At 35.0% G+C, this 23,108-nt stretch overlaps 2 protein-coding genes across 2 annotated transcripts in view; one reads left to right on the top strand and one right to left on the bottom strand.

Annotated features, from left to right (window-relative positions):
* Positions 1-1,154, top strand: part of LOC109821879 (protein FATTY ACID EXPORT 3, chloroplastic) — a 9,522-nt gene extending 8,368 nt beyond the window's left edge. Inside the window, exons 7-8 of the mRNA XM_020388037.1 lie at positions 416-526; positions 675-1,154. Of these exons, the coding sequence (XP_020243626.1) occupies positions 416-509 (94 nt within the window). The 3' untranslated portion in view covers positions 510-526; positions 675-1,154. The remainder of the gene's footprint in view (positions 1-415; positions 527-674) is intronic.
* LOC109851365 (vacuolar-sorting receptor 1-like) lies at positions 2,407-9,513 on the bottom strand. Its single transcript, XM_020421451.1, has 12 exons — positions 9,001-9,513; positions 6,857-7,549; positions 6,700-6,788; positions 6,549-6,618; positions 6,371-6,454; positions 6,213-6,289; positions 6,052-6,133; positions 4,909-4,991; positions 4,758-4,824; positions 3,890-4,018; positions 3,376-3,482; positions 2,407-2,820 (listed from the first exon to the last, which is right to left on the bottom strand). The coding sequence occupies exons 1-12, from the start codon at positions 9,290-9,292 to the stop codon at positions 2,719-2,721; spliced, it is 1,875 nt and encodes a 624-aa protein (XP_020277040.1). The 5' UTR covers positions 9,293-9,513; the 3' UTR covers positions 2,407-2,718.

Raw genomic sequence — 23,108 nt, 5'->3', positions numbered from 1 at the left:
CGACATGCAACTAAGGTAGACCAAAAAGTGAACATTGACATTCTAAAATTCTAAATATAGACATAACCATTTGTATATAGTATTTGATTATAAACTATTGATAATGATTTTATTCCTTGACCAAATATTCTTAGGGAGAGTAGGAGGTGCATTTAATAAAGAGTTGTGGATAATTATTTAAGGATTAATTATAACCAATGGTATAATTGTGAATTTTCAAAATTTAAAAGGGCAAAATAGGAAATTAAAAGTTTTGACATGGGTATTCTCTTTAATAAGAAGTATAGATTTGCTTATATCACGGCTTCTTTCTTTGAAATCACAACTAATAATTGGAAGATATCTAATCCATATTAACTGTAAGATTCCACAAATAGAAACTTGAAACTTCTACTCACACAAATTCTATATGCAGCGGAGCGATGGTAGCATTTTATGTCTACAGAATCATAATAAGTGGCGGCAGCAGCAGCAAAGGCCCAGCTTCAGAACACAGTTCAGAAAATTAAATGTGGTCCGTATGTAGGTTAGTTTTTGTTTTTGAACTTGTTAAAAATCTTTCTGAAAGGTTTCCATTATTAGTTCCGTCATCTTTAAGATTTCTCCGCCTTACTAGCTTTTACCTTCCTTTCTTTATCCTTTTTTAATATCAAGTCCCTCTATATGCATATCAGGAAGTAACTGGATCTTACTGGTGGGGAATAAGAATGGGAAATATTTCCTTGTTGCACCGATGCTGCGATGCTCCCTCACAAGGATTGCTCGCCAGTTTTTTCACCTTTCTGCATACAAAAGCTGAGGTAGCTGGATATTGGTGGGTTGTAGAAATTACAGTGAAGGCTTTCTTCTTCTTCTTCTATTGTCATCTTTCGACATGGTGAATTTTTTTAGAAATGAGGTGTGGTCTTATGAGAAAGATGTACATTGTACGGGACCGATCAAATGTGTTTTTATTTTTTATTTGTTTTTTTTTTTGTTGTTGGTTTAAACTATGTTAAGGATTTGGCTATTAGAGCATGCGATACCTAGCCATTTGGGAGCCTGCTGGACTCCACTTCCCCTCTTTTTCAGGTTCAAGTATTTATCGGATGTAATATTGATGCACCATTCTTATATCATGTGTGAGCTGCTGCTTGATTAATGAGCTTTAAACCTGTGGTTCTTGCGTTTTGGGCTCCTGATTGGAGTGTGAAACTTGCCAAGGTGTTATATGTCGCAGTCCGGATGGTGTGTTTCATGGTTACTTGCACTTTGATGAAAGTTCACGTATGCAGTCTTCCCACGTTCATGAAACATTGTTATTAATACCTTAAACAATTTTTTTTGAGGGAGATAGTTAACAAGTGACGTGCTCATAACTTATTGATTGCCCATTGGATTTGCAGCTTTATTAAGGCCAATTTAGTTGACAGGAAGTATCAAAAGTAAGAAAGTAGAACAAAATCATTATTTCTAAAGTTATGGAATGATAAGAAGTAATGAAAGCAGTATTTCTTCAACTTCATTGCTCTTTTAGTTTTTTTTAATAGCAATTATAAATATTGTTAGGACGAGAGAAAGAGTCTTTCGAGATTTTATTATAACGAGAGATTTTATTATAATGAGAGGATATCCACGTAATATTAAAAATAATTTTATTACTAAATTAACACAAGTTTCAGCTATTTTGAAGCTTTGACAGGAAGAAAAATATTGAAGTAGGAATGTTCCGTATAGACACCGTCGGTATAGTATTTAAGGAAGTAACACAAGTAGTCTTTTTAGAGAAACATACTTTTTCGCTCAAAAATAACAACAATAATCTCTCTTTATTTCAACTACTTCATAGCTACTCCATGCACCATATACACTCTCCACAGGCTCCATTGCAACAAAAGTAACAAAGAGACCATTACATTTTCACAACTGATCATCTAGTGAAATTTATAATTTTTCATATAGTACAAATTAGTAATAAGTAAAATACATGGGAATATAGTGAAAGTTAGATTTGAAGTAAATCATAATCACTCATTAAATAATCAACAACTATAACTAATAGTAGCAGCCTCTCCACTCTTTTTTTATAGCTGAAAATATCTATAAATAGTAGCTAAAAAGATCCAAAATCAACTACTTTAAAAAAAAAAATTTATAGCTGAGGTGACCCAAATTATCAAGAACTACACGTATCAAAATTTGAAGGATTAATAATTTTCAATTAATGTCTTAACCACCTATATATAGCGAATGCACTCACAAGCCCACGTCCCTCGAGCACATAAAACCAGAAACCAGGTAAGAAAATTAGGGGAAAAAAGAACTGACAGAATTTAAGAGATCTCTCATACAATAACTTCCTACCCATTACCTGCAGTCCAACGTGAGCATAACCATCATCAGCATATAAGAATTTTGAGCACAAACTCACCTAAAAAACACCACCCTCTGCATTATTCACCACTTTGCACACAGATATGGAGATGAGATTTTACAAGTCATTATTTTCATGAGCTCAAACACCTAAAATAAACATACATGACTTGATCCCAATGGGTCTACATACCATTAACCATTATAGTTTAGAGACAGATGAGCTTCCAAATTTACATAAAACTCTCTGTAGGCTCACCGTAAACCAAATGGTAGAAAAACCATACCATGCTTCTACTTGTGTACTATAAATAAGCACGTAGAAGACGGACGCGCTGGTTCCTCGCCTTTGGAAATTACAAAGTCTCAAATATCTCCATGTTGAGGGACGCCATTGCCGTTTTCTGCTTGGTTGTCTAGCGGCATGTACTGAGCCATGATAGCACGGATCTCCGAGTCCATGTAGCTCTGAAAAAGATTAAGCAAGAAAGAAACAATTATAAAGCATGGAAACTATTAATCACCGAATATTTGGTGCTTTGAGTTTTTTTAGAGAGAGAGCTAACAAGAGCTCAGGATCTGGTTTTTGCATGATTTGGATGTTAAAACTAGCAGTGTTCTTCCCAATGGATTTGGAAAAGAGTAGTTCCAAGTTTTTGCAAGAGTAGGAAACTCTTCAAATTAGTTGCCAAGCAACATTTACTGGTTTTGAGGTAAGTATAAACCGTATTGGGGCATTTGGCAAGGGTTGGCATCTTATCTTGCATAATTTCGCCCAACTAGACAACCTAGTTTTATTACATTTAAGCTGCTAAAACGAATGCATACTTCTCTTCGAAATGGCGCCACTTGTAGAAAGTAATGCAAAACTGTTGAATTCAGAAGCTTGATGATCTACAGTATAGGTTCTAACTAATGCAAATAAAATGGGAAGTCGAGATTGTAAATACAGTTCAGTTGGTTAGGGGGAAAACAGAAAGAAACCGAAATAGAGTGACAAGTTCGCGGAGAAATAAGCTGTACCCGAATTCTGTACTTATAGACGGCATAGCCTGCAACTCCAGCTGCCAACAGGCCAAGGAAAACAACCCACATAAAGCTCCAGCTAACCTCTGAGGACCCCTCCTTACCTGCAAATAGTATACATAAAGCAATTTCAACATCTTTACTATGAAATAAACAGCATCATAACCTATAGCTGAGAAACCTTGATAAATGATACACCCCTTACAAATTATTACAAGTGAGCAACACGACATTATTGTTACCTTAGTTATTATTATGATTAGAGGGCTCCCAAGATTCATTGTATTTGTATCCAATCCCTTCCGTAATTACAAAAAAGAACTCTTCGGCTTGTTACAACAATCAATAAAAAGCTATTACGGTTTCTCTGATTTCAACAAATTCTAAAACGTCTACAAATTAAATGAAATAGGAAAAATAAGAAACTTCAATTTTTCTCTTGTTTATGCACATGTTAATGGAACTTCAATTCTAGTCTGTTGGTGAAAGAAAAGGACCAAAGATAACTCACTTATGCATGTATCGTGCTCCTTAATGTATAACTGATTGCCCCGGCAGCTGCACTCATAACTTCCCCAAGTATTCTTACACTTGCAGTCTGAGCATTGACAAGCAGTTCTCTCTTTGCATTCATCAATATCTGCAAATAAGTAGAGAACATCAAATATAAACATAACCAAGAAAATACAGAGCACATCAAGAAAAAATTGCTATTAAATTCCTCATTTATCTGACATCCAAGCCAGTCCTCTTTAGGATAGAAAAGAAACAAAAAGCCCCTCAAAATACTTATCAGAACTAAATTATCATAGGTTTTTCTCAGATGAGACCTTAAATTCTATTTATTTTTATATCAGTCCACCAAATCCATTAACTTATTTTATGTACACCCCCACTTCAAACTACTCAATAGATTTGTGGGTGTAAGATACAAGTATGAAGATTTGGGGGCCTAATATGAAAATATGATAGAATCAGAATCCAATGTTAGAAAAGGGTTAATTGCGGATAGATCCTTGTACTATCGCCCAATCATGGATAGACCACTGTAGTTCTATTGGTGTGGATGGACCCCTGTACTATTTGCCATGTGGATAGATCCGACCCCCTGAGTGAATTTTCTTTTAACCTTAGAAAAGTCAGGAAAAAAAATTCACTCATGGGGTAAATCCGAACACACAGAACAAGAACACACAGAACAACAGGGACTCTATCCGCAACACGGTATGGGGGGGTCTATCCACAATTTACCCATTAGAAAAACCCAAAATGTTCATCACTTAAAAAGGCATGAAAAATGCTTGAAGATTAAAATGTATGAAATACTAACTCCATGTTCAAAGTTGAAAAGAATTACAGTGCTCGTGTCAGGAAATTACCTTCACAGGATTTGACCCCATCACCCTTGAAGCCTGAAGGACACTGGCACCCTTTTGAATGATCATCCTACAAGGGTAAGTAGTATATTGCTCAACACTTGGAACCATAAAAGAATTGATACAAGTTGATCTCCACCAACAAAATACTTACTACACAAGCACTGAATGTCTTTCCATATTTAGTATGCTTCCAGCAGCCTCCATTGTTGATTTCACAACGACCAGATCCTGAAGCTGCAGGATTAAAAAAACAAAAAAACATTATCCTCTATATCTTCTTAAGCAATAGCTTACCACATTCAAGAGCCACATTTTTGCTTTGAAACTAACATATTAATAGAAGGAGATCTTAGATCCAAATTGGATCCTCCAAATAGCCAATTCTGCGGATAGGTAACTTGGATTTGTAAGATATCACTTCCATCAGTAAGTTAACTTGTAACTCTTAGAATATTGATGACCACGATGTCATTCAGGGTATCATTGAGACTTAATGTTGTGACCATATATGATAGTTTTGTTCTGCCCTAGTCAAACTAAGCACAACTTGTTCTGCCCTAGTCAAACTAAGCACAACTTTCCTTTCTTTGTTTACAGTTTACACTCGACAATTCAATCATAGTGAGTCATTACCAGATGGCTATAGTAATTACTATGCTTCCACTCATCATGTTTATAATGTTGTCCTCTTAGTTACCAAAGGTGCTCTGGTTTCTGATACCCGATATAAAAAAGAAGATCGATAAGGTTTGAAAGCACAAACAAATGACTTTAGGTGATCATTCTCCTTGTTTTCTGATATCTTCTAACCTTAAAAGAATGATCAAGTTTGAAAGTGCAAATATACGAAAGATTAGTAAAGATATTAGGTATCATACAGCGTTTACTCATTCTACTCAAAAACATGGAAATATTCATTATAGTAGCAGCAAATCTTTTCTAGACAAGGGATAATAGGAACAAACAAGCAGAATTTCCAAGTTGCTTAATGATGATGCAAACCGAACATCATTCAAGTCTTTGCTGACCCAATCTCCCAATGTTATTCCTGCAACAGTTAATATCCCCTCTGCAAAGTTTCCAATGATTCTTTTAGGTCAGGTAAGAAGTCGGACTAAACATATATTTAAGACAAGTTAACAGTCATTACAGGCTTTTAGGAATTAGGATAGAGAGGCTAAGGAAGTAAAAAATTCTACTTCATGAAATCTAAAATACTTTAATATTACATGAAAAAACCTTCTATTTAATCCAAATAATAAGCTTCCAGATTCCAGAATCTTTGATGGATTACCTTCACAGAGAGTATACCCATCACCAACAAACTTTACACCTCGGACAACAGGGCATTCACATACTCTACCACGAAAAGTGTCCTGTGGACAAATTTTTTTTTAAAGATCATCAAGAACAGTACATTATGAGATATCTTGATAAGAAAACCAGCAATAATACCTTGCATGCAGTAATATTGGCAGCCTTATCTTCCCAGCATCCACCATTATTTTCCAAACATTCGTTAGTTTCAATGCCTAGAATGGATAAACCATTATCTAACAATTATCTTAAAAGAATATAGATGACGAAATAAGAAGGCACAGAGTACCACTAACCATCACTTAAACACACTGCTGGTTCCGTGGTTTCCTCAAAGCCTGCGCATATTGCTTTAAGAACTGCACCCTTGTCGAGCTTGCCTACATAAAATAAATAAATAAATAAAAAGCAATCACAAAACATTCATATACTTCAATTCACTTTGTGCAAACCAAAGGCCAATAAGGCACACACCTCTGTATTGTCTGTTGTTAATGACAAGAGTAGGTAAGATGGTTACATCCCCACGTGCATCTTTACCAATCTAAACGAAAAAGTTAAAATAGAATTGATTATATACAAGAAAAGTTTTTTTTTTAAACTAGGATAAGGGGAAAGTACTAACCTGTGCATCTTGTTCGGCTTTAAGCACTGGATTATCTTCATCTGCTTCAGGGTCCCCAATACAGTCATTTATCTTTCGGATATCAACACCTGCAAAATTTATTGAACTTTAGAATAAGTCCTTTGGTCAACTACACAGCACCTAATTGCAAACTCACCCAATGACCGGATTACTCCTTCAGCACATTCCTTTGTGTACTTCTTATCTTTCATCGGGCATCTAATCGAAAAGTCAGTCACATAGTCCCACCACAACCAAGGCTTTCCACTTTCATTAGCGACCTTAAACACACAAACCTGTCGCAAATTCTGAACAACTACATCTTTTCCGTCGTAACCTTTAGTGAAGTCCTGTTCAGGATCAGGAGCACAATATCTCCCGTGGTTGATGCATTGTGATTTGCATTGCTTGCTCAGAATAAAAGCTTCAGGACAATACCAAGTAATGTAATGTGGAGTGAATTGTGTATAACCCTTTTGCTCAAGTATTTGTGCTACTCCTTTGAAGCTCTTTACAAAGTCTATTTGGCTGTCACATTTCGGGCCACATTCATCATTGCTGTTGGTCCAAAATTCATATTCTACCCGCTCATCGGGATGGGGTAGAGATTCCCTCCAGTCTAAGTTAACGCTAATCATATCTCCATCTTCGAGGGATTTCTTAAGGCTATCACCAAAGCTTTTGCTGATAAGAGCTGAAGGAATGGTAATGTTCTGCAGGTAATCTGCCCTTCCGTTATCTTCTTCGGGTGTGTCCATTGTAATTAAGGGCTCCACCTTGTTGTCAGCAACAAGGATAGCAGCAGCGCCAGCATTTTGTGCGTTCCACGCCTTTGTTGTGAAAAAGCAATCTGTAAAAAAAGATAATTGCATAAATAAATTGAGTCACAAGAAAGCTTTAGTATGCAATTACATATTGATGGATAGAGTATATGCAAGTGAACTTATGTATAGAGCCAAACATTACATATTTGGTAAGCAAAAAAGGCAAGAAGAAAACAAGTAAAAGAAGGTCGAGCATAATACAAAAACGTTGACATGCACACATATATACACAGAAATGAGGAATTTGCACTGATTAACCAACAGTAATGTGTGCATAAATTGCCAGTAAAATAGAAGACAGTGGAATGCTGGTTAGACCAGCCCCATGTCCCCTATGTAGAAAATGAAGTACAACAGAATAACGTGAAGTGAGAACACCAAGTGATTGGTTAATGCTATAGGATACTTGTCAAAAAGTGTTTAACTTGAACCAGCATGCACACATATCAGTACCTTCATAAAAGAAATAAAAAAATGTGAGAAAAATGATGATGTACATGTCGAATTCCTGCATAACTGCATAAGTTGCGGTTAATTTCTAGAAGTTTAAGTTACTAAATTTATGGTGAATGTTTCTCTTTCTTTCATTAGCAAATCATCTACAACTCTCTCGAAGAGAGCAGTGTACATGACTATGATTCAGAACCAACATATTTATTCACTAGATAAATATCTTGCTTTACTTGTCACGCCAATTTACTGTATGAATTTATATGAACAACAAGGAAGAAAACTTCATGGGCAATGCATGTGTAACAACAGAATTGAAAGCTATAATGCATCTGTGTGAAAAACATGAAGAGATGTCAGAAAAGAAGATATATGCAAATCAGTAGCTAAAACAGGCAAAACATTGCCAAACATAGAATTTGTAACCAAAAAGGAAGAAGCAGGATTTTTTTTATTTAAAGTTAACAAGATCTACCCAGTCGCAGAAGAAAAGAAAACCTGGCTAAAATGATATTTTTCAAAGTCATGCCAAGCATTGCTTTTGCCCCGATCCCTGTTTGTTTTCTCATGTTTTAAGTACACAATTGGTAAGCTAAAGCACTTTTATGTTGCATAAACAACTGAATTTAACTGATCGAAAAATAACTTTATTAGGTTCTTTGCATAAATGGAGACTAGTGTTTGTGCATTTTAAGTTTAATTTTCCTATATTTAGCTCCAGGTAACTGATAACACCTAAAAATAAGAAGGAAATAAAACTGAAAGAGTCATTGACACACTAAAGACTTAAAAGGGGATCGGAAATAAAAATAAAATTTGTAAGCTCAAAAATGATCAACACAGAATCATAGTCTAACGATAACATATATTTCAGCTATAATTAGTACAATATCAACAAACACAGTATGCAATCAAATTAAGCAACACATAAACAAAACCGCATCAACAACTGCCACTGAACAGTTCAGTGACCAAAATAAACAAATCCAGATGTAGAACTACAACAATCTCAAAGTCTAAATCTCACCTCCTCGATCAACAAGAACAAAGGTAGGAAACCCTCCCGGTTTCGATTTGAACGAAATATCGAAATCATCAAAACTCTTGCATGCTTTTCTATTAGATTTAGGGTAGACGACAATCCCAACCATAGTTCCTCCATATTGAGGAATCCCAAAATTCCCAATTGCACACTCATAAACCCCTTTCAACGTTTCAGGCGAAGTCACCTTCAAGCTATTCTTCTCCACAACAAATCTCCCCAAACTAGAACCCCACAGAAACAAAACCCAGATCAAAAAACACAATTTCGCCCTCATCTTTGCCCTAACTCCAAAAAATCCCCACTTCAGAAATCGAGGATTCACCTGAAAAGATCGGATTTTGAGGCGAACCCAGATCGCAGGAGGGGAGCAATTGTGTGAAAACGAGATCAATTTCACCAAAGCCCCACGTTTTTATTTAATAACTAGGGTTTACAATGATCCCATTCCGGGAGTTGGGGCTTAATTAAATGAAAAGACCAGAAGGAGACGTGTTTGATACTGAAGCTTCCGCTTTCTTCGTAAAAACAGGTGCTTTGGAAATATCCGGTGGAAACACTTTGGACTAATATCAGCCGTCCATTTTGACGGTGGATAAGATGGACGGTGGATAATGAGGATAAAGCTTTTGATCGAGTATTTACTGGGGTTAAGTAGGGGTGATGATGGGCCTAGAGAAATTAATATTGAGATACAGTCCTAGTTGACGTAAGGTCATGATTTATTATAGTTTTAAATGCTATCAACTACCGCATTACATTGTATTTTTTTAAGCTTGTAATGGATGAGTAATTAATATGTAAAATAATCTAGTTGTAGATACGAATTGTATATTGTACATTTTATTTCTTTCAATTAAAGAATACTAAAAGATCTCTGTGAAGAATTATCACCTTACTTACCTATTTAGTGAAGAATTGGATATATTTATACTTCACATGTTAAGGATGGAATCTCTGTGATCTCAATCTTTTCTTCAAAAAAAGAAATTAAGAATCAATAACAAGTTCATGGTACTTGTTAATTATCGAGAGTGAACATTTCACAATCCAATACTAACTCGTATACTATGAATAAAACATATATGTTGAAATAAATAGTGGTCCATATCGTTGCCTATCTGGACCATATCTTCAAATAAGGAAGGCAACAGCTGGGAAATCTCTTTTGTAATCAGAGTTATTATATTCCTTGTTTAGATAATTGTAATAGGAAACAAATCTCTCTCATCTCCCTATAAATTCTCCTCTCGTCTCTGTAACAAACTACTGAAAAATAATAGAAAAAGGGTGTGTGTGGGTGTGGAGGATGTAGGCACCAAATTGGTGCTGAACCTCGTTAAATCCTGTGTCTATTTACTGTTTTCAGTTTCTACATGGTATCAGAGCACCAGACGTAGGCGTAGATCTGACGTTGGCGATCTGAGATGGAGGGCCCTAGTACGAAGACGAGTGGAGAGAAGAACCCAGACCCCAGCGCTGACATGACCCTGCTTCAAGCGTTGAAAGAACTCCTTTCCACACAGAAGGCGACAGCCGTGTCGGTTGAAGTACCGACTAACTCGACCATCGTCAAACTCGACGGAAACAACTATGGGCTATGGTTGTCCATGATGGAGACACATCTGGCCGGCAAGGGCAAGTTAGGATATGTGAAGGGTGAAAAACCAGCACCCCCAGTAGGCAATGTGGGATATGAGCAGTGGAAGATGCACGACTCAATGGTGAAACCAGTTACTTCTATTAATGGAGAAAGATGGTTTGTTTTGTTTACTGATGATAGTACCCGAATGACCTGGCTATATCTCTTAAAAACTAAGGATGAAGTTGTCACATGTTTTCTAGATTTTTTGAATCTCGTCCAAAGACAATTTGGGAAAAAGATTAAGATTCTTAGAAGTGATAATGGGAGGGAATATGTGAATAATTTCTTGAGAAAATTTTTTCGAGACAATGGAATTGTACATGAGACATCCTGTGTTGGTACTCCTCAACAAAATGGAGTGGCGGAAAGGAAAAATAGGCATATGGACTGGATGATCGTTTGGATAGCACACGAGCCGATATAATCCAGACGGTGCCTCTTCCAACTATCGAGCAAGCGTATGCCAGAGTTAGACGGGAGGAGGTGAGGCAAAAGGTGATGTGCGGCAACAGTAACTCAAACCCGGTTGTCATGACGGTGAAGGGCACAGACCATGCGGGCTGGAACACGGACCATACAAGCTGGAACACGGACCGCACAAGTAGTCACACAGCCCGCGCATCTAAGGTATCACTTTCTCTTAAAACTGAAACAAACCAGGGAAAAGGAAAGAGGGTCGAAGGAGGAGGATGCACTCACTGTCACAACCCAAAGCACACCAGAGAGACATGTTTTCAGTTGCATGGATACCCAGACTGGTGGCATGAGTTGAAGGAGAGAAAGGGAGCAAGTAAGAAGGGACAGGCTCATCAGACGGTATGCATGGACCGTGCAAATGGGAGCACGGACCGTACAAATAATAACCCAGGCCACAGAAACAACACAGGACAGACATCTCTAACACTAGCCAATTTTGTTGAAGGTACAGAGGGTTCTGCCGAGAAAGGTAATGCTTTTATTGCACATAATCTAGAAAAATGGGTAATATACTCGGGAGCAACTGATCACATGACCTATTTAGATTCTGATCTAGACAAAATCCACGAATCAAACAGAAAAGAAATTGTGAGTGCGAATGGGATTAAATCACAAGTTATAGGATCGGGAAATGTTACTGCTACTTCATCTTTGTGTCTAAAAGAAACATTACTAGTTCCTTCGCTGACCACGAGACTAATATCAGTGGGAAGATTAACTGAAGACTTAAATTGTGCTGTTCTAATGTACCCAAAATTTTGCATCTTTCAGGACATCCTAACGAAGGAGATACTTGGGCGTGGTATTAAGCACAATGGACTATATCACCTTGAAGATTTGAGTGTTGGTTCTGCATGTTTAACTGGACAGAGGGTTCAGACGAATAATATTTTGTTATGGCATAAGAGGTTAGGGCACCCTTCTGAGGGTTATATGCGAAAGATGTTTCCGTCATTATGGGTCAAGGTATCAAACTCTGAAATTTCATGTGAAACTTGTATTAAAAGTAAGAGTCATAGAAGCACGTATCCTAGTACCTGTTTTAAAATTTTGAAATTTGGTGATTTAGTACATTCTGATGTGTGGGGCCCAGCCCCAGTTACTTCTATTAATGGAGAAAGATGGTTTGTTTTGTTTACTGATGATAGTACCCGAATGACCTGGCTATATCTCTTAAAAACTAAGGATGAAGTTGTCACATGTTTTCTAGATTTTTTGAATCTCGTCCAAAGACAATTTGGGAAAAAGATTAAGATTCTTAGAAGTGATAATGGGAGGGAATATGTGAATAATTTCTTGAGAAAATTTTTTCGAGACAATGGAATTGTACATGAGACATCCTGTGTTGGTACTCCTCAACAAAATGGAGTGGCGGAAAGGAAAAATAGGCATATTTTAGAAATTGCAAGGTCACTATTGTTTGAAAATAATGTGCCTCAAAATTTTTGGAACCACGCTATATCTACTGCGGTATACCTCATGAATAGAATGCCCTCAAGAACCCTAAAATTTCTGACTCCATTGCAAAAACTAGCTTCGTTTGTGGAAATCCCTTCAATCTTGACCTTGGCACCAAAAATTTTTGGCTGTGTAGCATATGTACATGTTCCAAAAGAGAAGAGAACAAAGTTAGAACCATGTGCAATTAAATGCATGTTCATTGGATATGGGAACAATCAGAAAGGGTATAAATGCTTTGACTTAGAAACTAGAAAAATCTATGTGACAATGGATGTTACTTTCTTGGAGAGTGAATCTTGTTTCAAAAATCAACCAACCCCAGTATCAATACAAGAGGAACCGAATCACCAAGTATGGTGGGATAATCAGGAGAATATCAATACAGTCCATATACCAGAGGAAATTGTCCATGCACCAGAAAATGTATCTGGCGACGCGGACCGGACAGAAGACTATACGGTCAGTATACCAGAGGACACGGACCATGCACCAGGGGATACAGACCATACACTAGTAGATGGAGAAGAAAGACCAGAAGCAGAGGTGACAAAACCTCACGAGGATCCAGAAGAAATACCATGCTTGAGTTCTCCCGAAGATGCTCCTGAGATAAGTTCTCTTATCACTGAAAGAAGGTACCCTATAAGAACTAACCGTAATGTACGACCAAAGCGGTATAGCGAAGAAGGGTATGCGATATCTAACTATACCAGCACTGAAGGGTTGTCCAACTTAGTACAAACTTTCACTAAAGAATTATCGAAAATTCGAGTACCAAACACTGTGGGAGAGGCATTGCAGGATCCCAAATGGGTGGAGGCTATGGAAATTGAGATGAAAGCCCTAGAAACCACTAAAACTTGGAATTTGGTAGAACTACCAAATGAGAAGAAAACAGTCGGCTGCAAGTGGGTGTTTTCTGTGAAATATGATGCTACAGGTAAAGTTGAGCGATATAAGGCAAGGTTGGTCGCAAAAGGGTACACTCAGACATATGGTATAGATTTCCAGGAAACTTTTTCTCCAGTTGCAAAGCTTAACACAGTTCGAGTCTTATTATCTTTTGCAGCAAACTTGGACTGGCCCTTGCATCAGTTTGATGTGAAGAATGCATTTCTGCATGGTGATTTAGAAGAGGAAATCTATATGGACCTACCACCGGGGTATTCCCACCAACAAAACAAGAAACTAGTGTGCAAGTTGGAGCGTAGCCTATATGGCTTAAAACAGTCCCCCCGGGCATGGTTCGGGCGATTCTGTAAGGCCATGAAGAGCTATTGCTACAATCAAAGTGATTCTGATCATACTCTGTTCTTCAAGCATCGTCAAGGCAAGGTAACCATCTTAATTATCTATGTTGATGACATGATAATTACAGGCGACGACACTATGGAAATCCAGTGGCTAGAGCAGAGGTTATCGCAGGAATTTGAGATGAAGGATCTAGGCGGTCTAATACTTCTTGGGGGAATAGAGGTACTGCGTTCAAAAGAAGGTATATCCCTATCACAGAGAAAGTATACACTTGACTTACTTGCAGAGGTGGGCATGCTAGATTGTAAGCCAGCTGATACACCCACAATTTCGAACTTGAAGTTTGAAGACAACCCAGAAGATCCGGAGGTGGATCGGGAAGCTTATCAGAAATTAGTAGGTAAACTCATTTACCTATCACATACTAGACCCGATATTGCATATGCTGTGAGCATGGTGAGTCAGTTTATGCATGACCCGAGAAAACAACACATGGATGCTGTGATTAGAGTTTTGAGGTATCTAAAGAAAACTCTAGGAAAAGGCATTCAGTTTAGAAAAAATGGACATTTGAAAGTTTGGGGGTACACGGATGCTGATTGGGCTGGAGACAGAATAGATCGGAAATCAATGTCAGGATACTTCACCTTTGTGGGAGGAAATCTGGTCACATGGAGGAGTAAGAAGCAGAATGTTGTTGCGCTGTCAAGTGCAGAAGCAGAGTTCAGAGGGATGTCGAAAGGCCTATGTGAGTTGTTGTGGTTGAGAAAACTTATGAATGAATTGAAATATGGGCCAAAAGAAGAAATGCAGCTACATTGTGATAACAAGTCAGCAATTGAGATAGCCCACAACCCAGTACAACATGACAGGACCAAGCACATAGAGATTGATAGACATTTCATCAAACAGAGTCTGGAAGAAAAGATCATCTCGTTTCCATTTGTGAGATCAGAACAATAGCTGGCAGACATGTTGACAAAGGCGGTGTCAACTAAGTTCTTTGAAGAATCGATTGCCAAGTTGGGTATGGTAGATGTCTACCTACCAACTTGAGGTCGGGTGTTGAAATAAATAGTGGTCCATATCGTTGCCTATCTGGACCATATCTTCAAATAAGGAAGGCAACAGCTGGGAAATCTCTTTTGTAATCAGAGTTATTATATTCCTTGTTTAGATAATTGTAATAGGAAACAAATCTCTCTCATCTCCCTATAAATTCTCCTCTCGTCTCTGTAACAAACTACTGAAAAATAATAGAAAAAGGGTGTGTGTGGGTGTGGAGGATGTAGGCACCAAATTGGTGCTGAACCTCGTTAAATCCTGTGTCTATTTACTGTTTTCAGTTTCTACAATATATTAACTTAAGTGGATGGAAACTATTGTTCACCAAGTTTTTTTTTATCCTTTAATTTTGCTTTCGGATTCGTGCTAGACATATAAAGTTTTCTTTGACATTTGTGCATGTTGGGGAATTTTAGTCCCCTCGCGTACTACGATCTCCGCAACTCGGAAGTCAACCCACAATCAACAAGATATAAAATAACTACAATCAAGAAGAAAGAACACCGAGATTTATGTGGTTCGGTCAACCAACTTCGACATATGTCCACGGGGTATCAATACGAGAAATCCACTATGTATCAGGGAGAACTACAAGAGGAACAACTTAACTCTCGTCTCTCAATCTCTCAACCTCACATACATAATCAACTCTCATATTCTCTACAAAACTCACTCCTTACAATCTTTTAAACGGACAAAGACTGCGAAACCCTCTCCCAATGATATAATCTTTTGTACGGATAAAAACTACGAAATCCTCGCCTCTCACACAATATTCTTGAATCGGGCTACGCCTTCTGCTAACCCTACATTACAAGAATATTGGCTCTCTCTTCTCTGCTTGGTTTTTCCTCCAACGATAGAAGAATATATATATGGAAACTAAAACCCTATCTCTAGCTTACATTCCTAATTAGAATAGGATTCAAACTCCTAATCATGAGAGACTCAATCTCCTAATCATGATAAATCTCTAACCCTATCTAATTCTCATGAAGTTATACAGAGAATCAAAGACATAATCCCAACAATCTCCATCTTGGATTTGATTCTCAAACTCCCTTGAAGATATATCATCGATGTCTTGAAACTTTGCCTCTCCTACTAGCATCTTCTATTCTTTTACACTTCGAATTGAAGTACTTGCACTCCAACTTGGACGTCTCGTGACTCTCACTATCATCTGCTTTGCCATGGCGCCTCCACCTCTCTTGTGTAGACCAAAAGATCTTCGCCGCCTCTAACATCAGAAGCAAATCAATTATGCTTGTCCTTCCAACTTGAGCCTGACAATAACCTCCCCCGCTTGTTGTCATTGTGCTCCATCTACATTGCTCGTCTCAAACTATATCGGTGCACCTCTCCTACTCCACACTACGAGCCGCATGCCACTATCTCCTCTATCACTTGGCTTGGACCGAATATGAGCGCTCATCGTCTTCAAGTCCAATGCCACAATCTCCATCTTCATGTAAATCACTCGGTCGCACCCGCTTGCAAGCTCCACCTAATCTGATATTGTCTTCCTCGAGTCTACACACCAACCAACTACTGCTTCTGTGATGACTTTGAACAATTATATGCTGACAACTCTACTACTAGAATCACGTCTAATTCTCTACACCAGTCTCATCCGTCGCATACTTGTTTGCCCTATCTATCATCAGATCTGTCTTGGTAGCACCATCAGAATTTATCAGGACTTTCTGATCAATATGAGCATAATCTGAAAAATCAAACACTTCCATCACGTTCAGAGCACTCCAAAAACTACAAATCAACTCTTGGAACACCAAAATCTGCCTCCAATCCCTCGATCAGAAGACAACTTAATCGTCCTTTTTTTTCTCTTCATCTTAATTCTTGTAACACCGCTGATCTTCACTTTTGTAAGACGTTTATCTTGCGAACTCGCTCCCGGATCCATCATCATGGCTCTGACATCACTTTGTTGGGGATTGTAGTCCCCCGGCATACTACGATCTTCGCAACTCGGAAGCCAACCCACAATCAACAAGATATAAAATAACCACAATCAAGAAGAAAGAACACCGAGATTTACGTGGTTCGGTCGACCAACTTCGACCTACGTCCACGGGGTAACAATACGAGAAATCCACTATGTATCAGGGAGAACTACAAGAGGAACCACTTAACTCTCGTCTCTCAATATCTCAACCTCACATACATAATCAACTCTCATATTTTCTCCAAAACTCACTCCTTACAATCTTTTGAACAGACAAAAATTGCGAAACCCTCTCCCAATGATATAATCTTTTGCACGGATAAAGACTACGAAGTCCTCACCTCTCGCACAATATTCTTGAATCAGGCTACGCCCTCTGCTAACCCTAAATTACAAGAATATTGGCTCTCTCTATTTTGTTTGGTTTTTCTTACAACAATAGAAGAATATATATATATAGGGAAACCAAAACCCTATCTTTAGCTTACCTTCCTAATTAGAATAGGATTCAAACTCTTAATCATGATAAGACCCAATCTCCTAATCATGATAAATCTCTAACCCTATCTAATTATCATGAAGTTATATAGAGAATCAAAGACATAATCCCAACAGTGCATTAATTGATTTATATCACATGCTGACACAAATTTCAAAATAAAATCAATGAAAAAAAGAATTTGATTGGCAATAAATTTCTATCCAGTTAAGCCCTTTACTCTGCATAATAGTATCATTATATCTAAGTAAATAACAAGCATCATACCTAAAACAAAGGATATTATTTAGACCAATGAACGCAAGGTCGATAACATTATTCCAAATGAATGAATCAAATATAAGAACAATATTTTTCATATATTTATTTCAATAAGCAAAAACTGATGAAAACGAAACAAAATTGTTTGCAAAATTCCTCCTTAACATGCCAAGATGTTGTCACTGCTCCGGTTCTGGCTTATCCAAGAACTGCTTCTTCAACCAGTCAAAAGGCTGCAACATGAGCAAATAAGATATAGAATTAAGAAATGAATACAAGAGGAAAATGAATAATTGAGGAAAAAAGAATGTATGCTTCTAAATGTTTGATTAGACAATTAATAATTCCAATTAAGTCATAGGATGCTCAACAGAAACTTATTGAGAAAGAGAGCTCCATGAGTGGCAGGCTTGTCTCATATCAGTACGCTGTCTGCAATTTGGAACTTACGAACAAACTCTCTCAGTTATTACTTGGGGGTGTCAATTGCTCCGGATTAGCGACGACCGGTGTCCGTTTTGCATCTAGATTGCTTTGTTACTATTTCAAAATTCATCTAACTATTACGTCAAAACTTTGAAATTGTGATCAAGACCGAGTTATATTTTTATATTCTAACGTTCTCAAACGTAAGACACTGTCAACTGTAGCCAAAACTCTCATGTAACTCTCACATGTTTTTCTCCAGCGATATGGTTTTCTTCTTTGACTAGCGCTCCCCGGCGTAAATTTTATACTTCCCCCCCATCTTGAACCGACATTTTAGCTAATGATATCTTTCATATAATTTAATTAGCACAAGGATACAAGGTCAACCTTAACTTGCATTATCTTTGTGATATGGTATTTCTAGCCCTAGGATACAAACTACAAAATGATCCCATATAGCATTTTGAATGTTGCAACATTGACTTTATACGCACACTCAAATATCAACAGTAACTAGCTAGGCCTCGAAAGATGGCTGACTAGGCCAAGATAACAGGCCCTGGCCTGGCTCGCCCTTAGATCCGGTTTAATAACAGGCCTTGTAGGGACAACTTTGTTTCTTTTGTATTAAATACTCACACTCAAACCGTTTTGTAGAATATTTTACGAGTATTCAATGTTAATCTAGATACTTTCTTGTAATTCTTTTAACAAATAGGAGTCTTTCTTTTCCAATTACTAGATTTTATGCACGTGCAATGCATGTGGTTAAATACTATAATTATGTATTTTTGGTTTATTTTATTACTAAAATTTGTTCCCCGGTTGCTCTTTGATAATTTTTGCTCACTTTGATTAAGTATTTTTCGTTTATTTTATTACTAAAATTTGTTCCTCGATTACACTTTGATTGTTTATTTATTTGATGTTTGTTTGAATAGGCTACACTCAGTTTAATTTTTTTATGTTGATAGTTAAATTGTTAAGAGATAAATATAATCTAAAGGCAATTTAAATTTGCATTTCATTTAGATCGGCATGAAACCGAGCTTGACCTGAGGAAGTATAGTGTTGTAAAAGTAAAAATAATTGAAAAAAATAACATTATAAAAGAAAGATGAATAATAAAGCCAACGAGTCAAAATGATTGATTTAAAGTGACTAAAATGATAGAAAATAGTTAATAAAAAAATCATAAACTGAAGATTAATGCTAACTCTAGTATATTTTTATATGATAAAAACATCCACATATGCATATGAAAGCACTAAAAATAGTTTATGAAAATACCTTCTAAATATTCATAATTTTACTAAAAAAATAAAACTATTCTATAACAATTCACAAAATATTATCTTTTGTTGCTTCTATTTTTCTATAACAATTCACAAAATATTATCTTTTGTTGCTTCTATTTTATTTTTTATTGAGTCGAGATCAATCCTTCTTCATCTTTATCTTTTTCTTTTGTTGCTTCTATTTTATTTTTTATTGAGTCGAGATCAATCCTTCTTCATCTTTATCTTTTTCCTCGGCAATTCTAGAGTAGTGTCTTCATCGTCTACATCGATTGTGATATGAGACTGCATCATGTTATCTTTCCTTGGGCTCATTCATCTTTTGTCTTAACGTCTAAATTCACAAAGAAGTTGAATATATTTTTTATGTTCAACACAAACGTCAGACAATACGGACTTTGATTTTTTTTCTATTTTAATAAGAATAAATGTTAATTTCATATATAAAAAAAATTGTACTTTTAATTTATTACTTAAATAAGGTTAGGAGCTACCTCTTTTTTCTCTGCAATGAATTATTCTGTTGTGCATCCAATAAGAATTTCTACTGTATTATAATGTTACCTTTACTCTATCTGTGTAATTTTCCATGAGGATCTGAACTAAATACATTATATTTTTTATTATCAATTTACTTTAGATTATAATATTAATATTTAATTTTGATATATTTATTTCATGAAGAAGGGGTATCACTTAACTTTGGTACTATATCATCGGCGATTCTATAACATTTATCATTTGGACACTTATTATTAATATCTCTATCCACTTTATTGTTGCAGCCTTTGCAAACATAGAATCACTACTCAACTCTATTATAAATGGTAGTTATCATTGCCTTAAAAATGTGATAGTGTGTCTGTATATTGATAAATTATTCTTAGGTTTAATTGTATGAATTTTAGAGTAGATTTTCTAAGACCATACCTCTTTCGAATGTTATAATAATTGTATATATTAGTAATTTTAATTTTTGCTGCATTTATAAAGAGCCTTAATAGAGATGTTTTGTCTTACCAGCTTACTCTAAAAGAGTGCTGCATATTAGCTTTAAAAAATAATTTTTTTCATTATGGTGTTATATGATTGTTTGCTTAGTTTACTTTACTATTCTCTTATTTCTTCAGTAAGTTGTATCTTTTGATTGATATATATTATTGGCACAATTTACAATAACATGCATATCTTCTCTATAAATTTGAGACAGATAAAGGTGAATTTTATATTTAGTGGCATTTAATAAGTTTTAGTAATGAAATATACTACCTTCATATTTAGAGATCTTGAATCCTAATAGTGCTATTACATAATTATCTTTGATCGTATCTTTAAGAATTGATCATTCGTTAGTAGTCATACCCCTAAATAAAGTCACACGCATGGTCGTGATACTATATAAGAAAAAGAAAAAGGATGATTTTACATTTTTTGCTGACGTAGAGTCGTAACATAGTAATTTTTTTTATTTTTCATGAAGAATGTTTCTTTGATTGGAACAAAGTTGTTCGATATATTCTTCAGGGGTATTCAGTCAGTGTTTTTTTGATAAATATAACTTATGTTAATGTTAATTGAAGTGATTTATGGATGTTCCGAATTTTATTTGAAATGAAAACCGCTTGATTCTTTTAAATGATATCTCTAAATTTTCTAATAATTCTCCATACATAAATCTTTATAATTTTTTACCCTATAAATATTATTACCATTAGAGATCAATATTTATCATAAATCTTTATAATTTTTTACCCTATAAATATTATTACCATTAGAGATCAATATTTATAAATTATAATTAATTAATGTTAAGCTATTATAGAGATCAATATTTATAAATTATAATTAATTAATGTTAAGCTATTATATTATAGTCTTTTATTAGTTTTTTTTGGATTTAGCCTTCTATCAATTAATGACACTTATGTATTTTTTTGCTCTAACATATTAGTAAAATTATATGCAATTACTTTAATTTATACAATAACATTAATTTTTAATCTATCATATATATTTTTAATTTTATTCTTTAACCGGATATTTTAAATCTATTATTATTACTATTTTTTACCAATATCAACTTAACTATTTTTCAGATTCTGAAAAAGGATAGTAAACCTTAAATTATAAGTTATATTTATATATCTTAATAAAAGAACATCACACAATTACTCTTTTCTTTGCCAAGTTTTAAATTTTTAGCTTTTTTTATTTTGTGCAATTTTAAACTTTTGAGAGTATTTTGTCTAATTTTTAAAACTTTTTGCTTTTTTTTTGAAATACTTCATGTAATAAACTAATACTACGGAGTTGTTTCATATATTTTATTAATCTTATTTAAATTATTGAGGTATAGATAGTTCATGGGGTATTAGGATATGATATAAGTATGATTAGGATAGATTATAATTTAAATTAAATATATAAAATAGTACATGATAATTTTGACTATGGAAAACTTTTCCCGAACTGGTACTTTTAAAGGGAGTATGATTTTTGTTTTCCTTAATTTTTCTTTTTTATAATTTTGAGAATGGTTTTTGTCTCTTTAATTTGTTTGGTGGATTTTGTAAATATCACATCCACATTTTGTACATTTGTAGGTGTACGTTGTTCCTGGGTTCGACCTTTGGGGTAAACAGTATTTGTCTCATTAATTTTTTTGGTTTTTGCATATATGCCTTTTATTTTGTAGATATTTGTAAATTTGACATTTAATAATTTTGTTTAGATTTACATTTTAATTTAAAGTGTATCATTATCTTCATACTATGTATATCTAATAAAAATTCATTAATTTATCAACTTACTCTTACTTACTGGATCATAATATTTGGATTCCAAGGGTATTTTTGTCTAACAAAATTTTTTTCCGAACTCGTACTTTTAAAAGGAGTATGATATGATATGATGTACTTATCTCCAATTTAGTTCATATTGTAAATTTCTAATAATCTATAGACGAAATTCTTTCTTTTCTAAACTTTTTGTGATACTGCGTTACTCTTTTTAATTTACTAGGTTTTATACACGTGCAATGCACGTGGTTAAATATCATGATTAAGTATTTTTAGCTTATTTTATAACTAAAATTTGTTCCTCAGTTTCGCTTTAATAGTTTATGCTCACTTTTGCCTCTAAACTTTAATATTGTGATTAGTTATTTTCTTTAATATTTGTTTAAATGGGCTACACCCAATTTAAATTTTCATGTTAATATTAAGATTGATAAAAAACAAATATAATTTGAAGCTAATTTAAAATTTCTTATTATTTTAACTGACATGAAACCAAATCCTTACTTGAGAAAGTATAATGTTGCAAAAGTAAAAAAAAAATTAAAACAGTGCTATACAAAGAAGGTAAATATTTAAAACCAATAAGACAAAATAATTGACTAAAAGAATGCTAAAATATACAAAAGAGAATATAAATTTTGTTCCTAATCATTGATAGCCTTCATAAAAAATTATAAATTAAAAATTAATGCTAACTCTAGTATACTTTCATATGATAAAAGCATCTGCACAAGCATATAAAAGTACTGGAAAAAGCTCCATTCTAAAAATTTCTAATTCACACAAAATAATTAAATTATTCTATAAAATATTCACAAAATATTATCTTTTACTCCTTCTGTTTTTTTACTGAGCTAATATCAATCCTTCCTCACCTTTATCTTTTTCTCGGATAATTCAATAGTACTATCTTCATCATCTACTCGATTGTGATATC

The sequence above is a fragment of the Asparagus officinalis genome, chromosome 8, assembly GCF_001876935.1.
Source record: "Asparagus officinalis chromosome 8, Aspof.V1, whole genome shotgun sequence".
NCBI classification, from domain to species: Eukaryota; Viridiplantae; Streptophyta; class Magnoliopsida; order Asparagales; family Asparagaceae; genus Asparagus; species Asparagus officinalis.
The sequence above is the reverse complement of the archived record's forward strand: the minus strand, read 5'-3'. Positions and strand labels throughout refer to the sequence as shown.

What these genes read in the sequence shown, in the direction of transcription:
- LOC109851365 (XM_020421451.1), bottom strand. Translation starts at nt 9,292, where the DNA reads ATGAGGGCGAAATTGTGTTTTTTGATCTGGGTTTTGTTTCTGTGGGGT. An exon ending in AAGCCGAACAAGATGCACAG is followed by an intron (nt 6,619 to 6,699) that starts GTTAGTACTTTC and finishes TTTTTCGTTTAG; the next exon opens with ATTGGTAAAGATGCACGTGG. An exon ending in GGAGCACGATACATGCATAA is followed by an intron (nt 3,483 to 3,889) that starts GTGAGTTATCTT and finishes TACTATTTGCAG; the next exon opens with GTAAGGAGGGGTCCTCAGAG.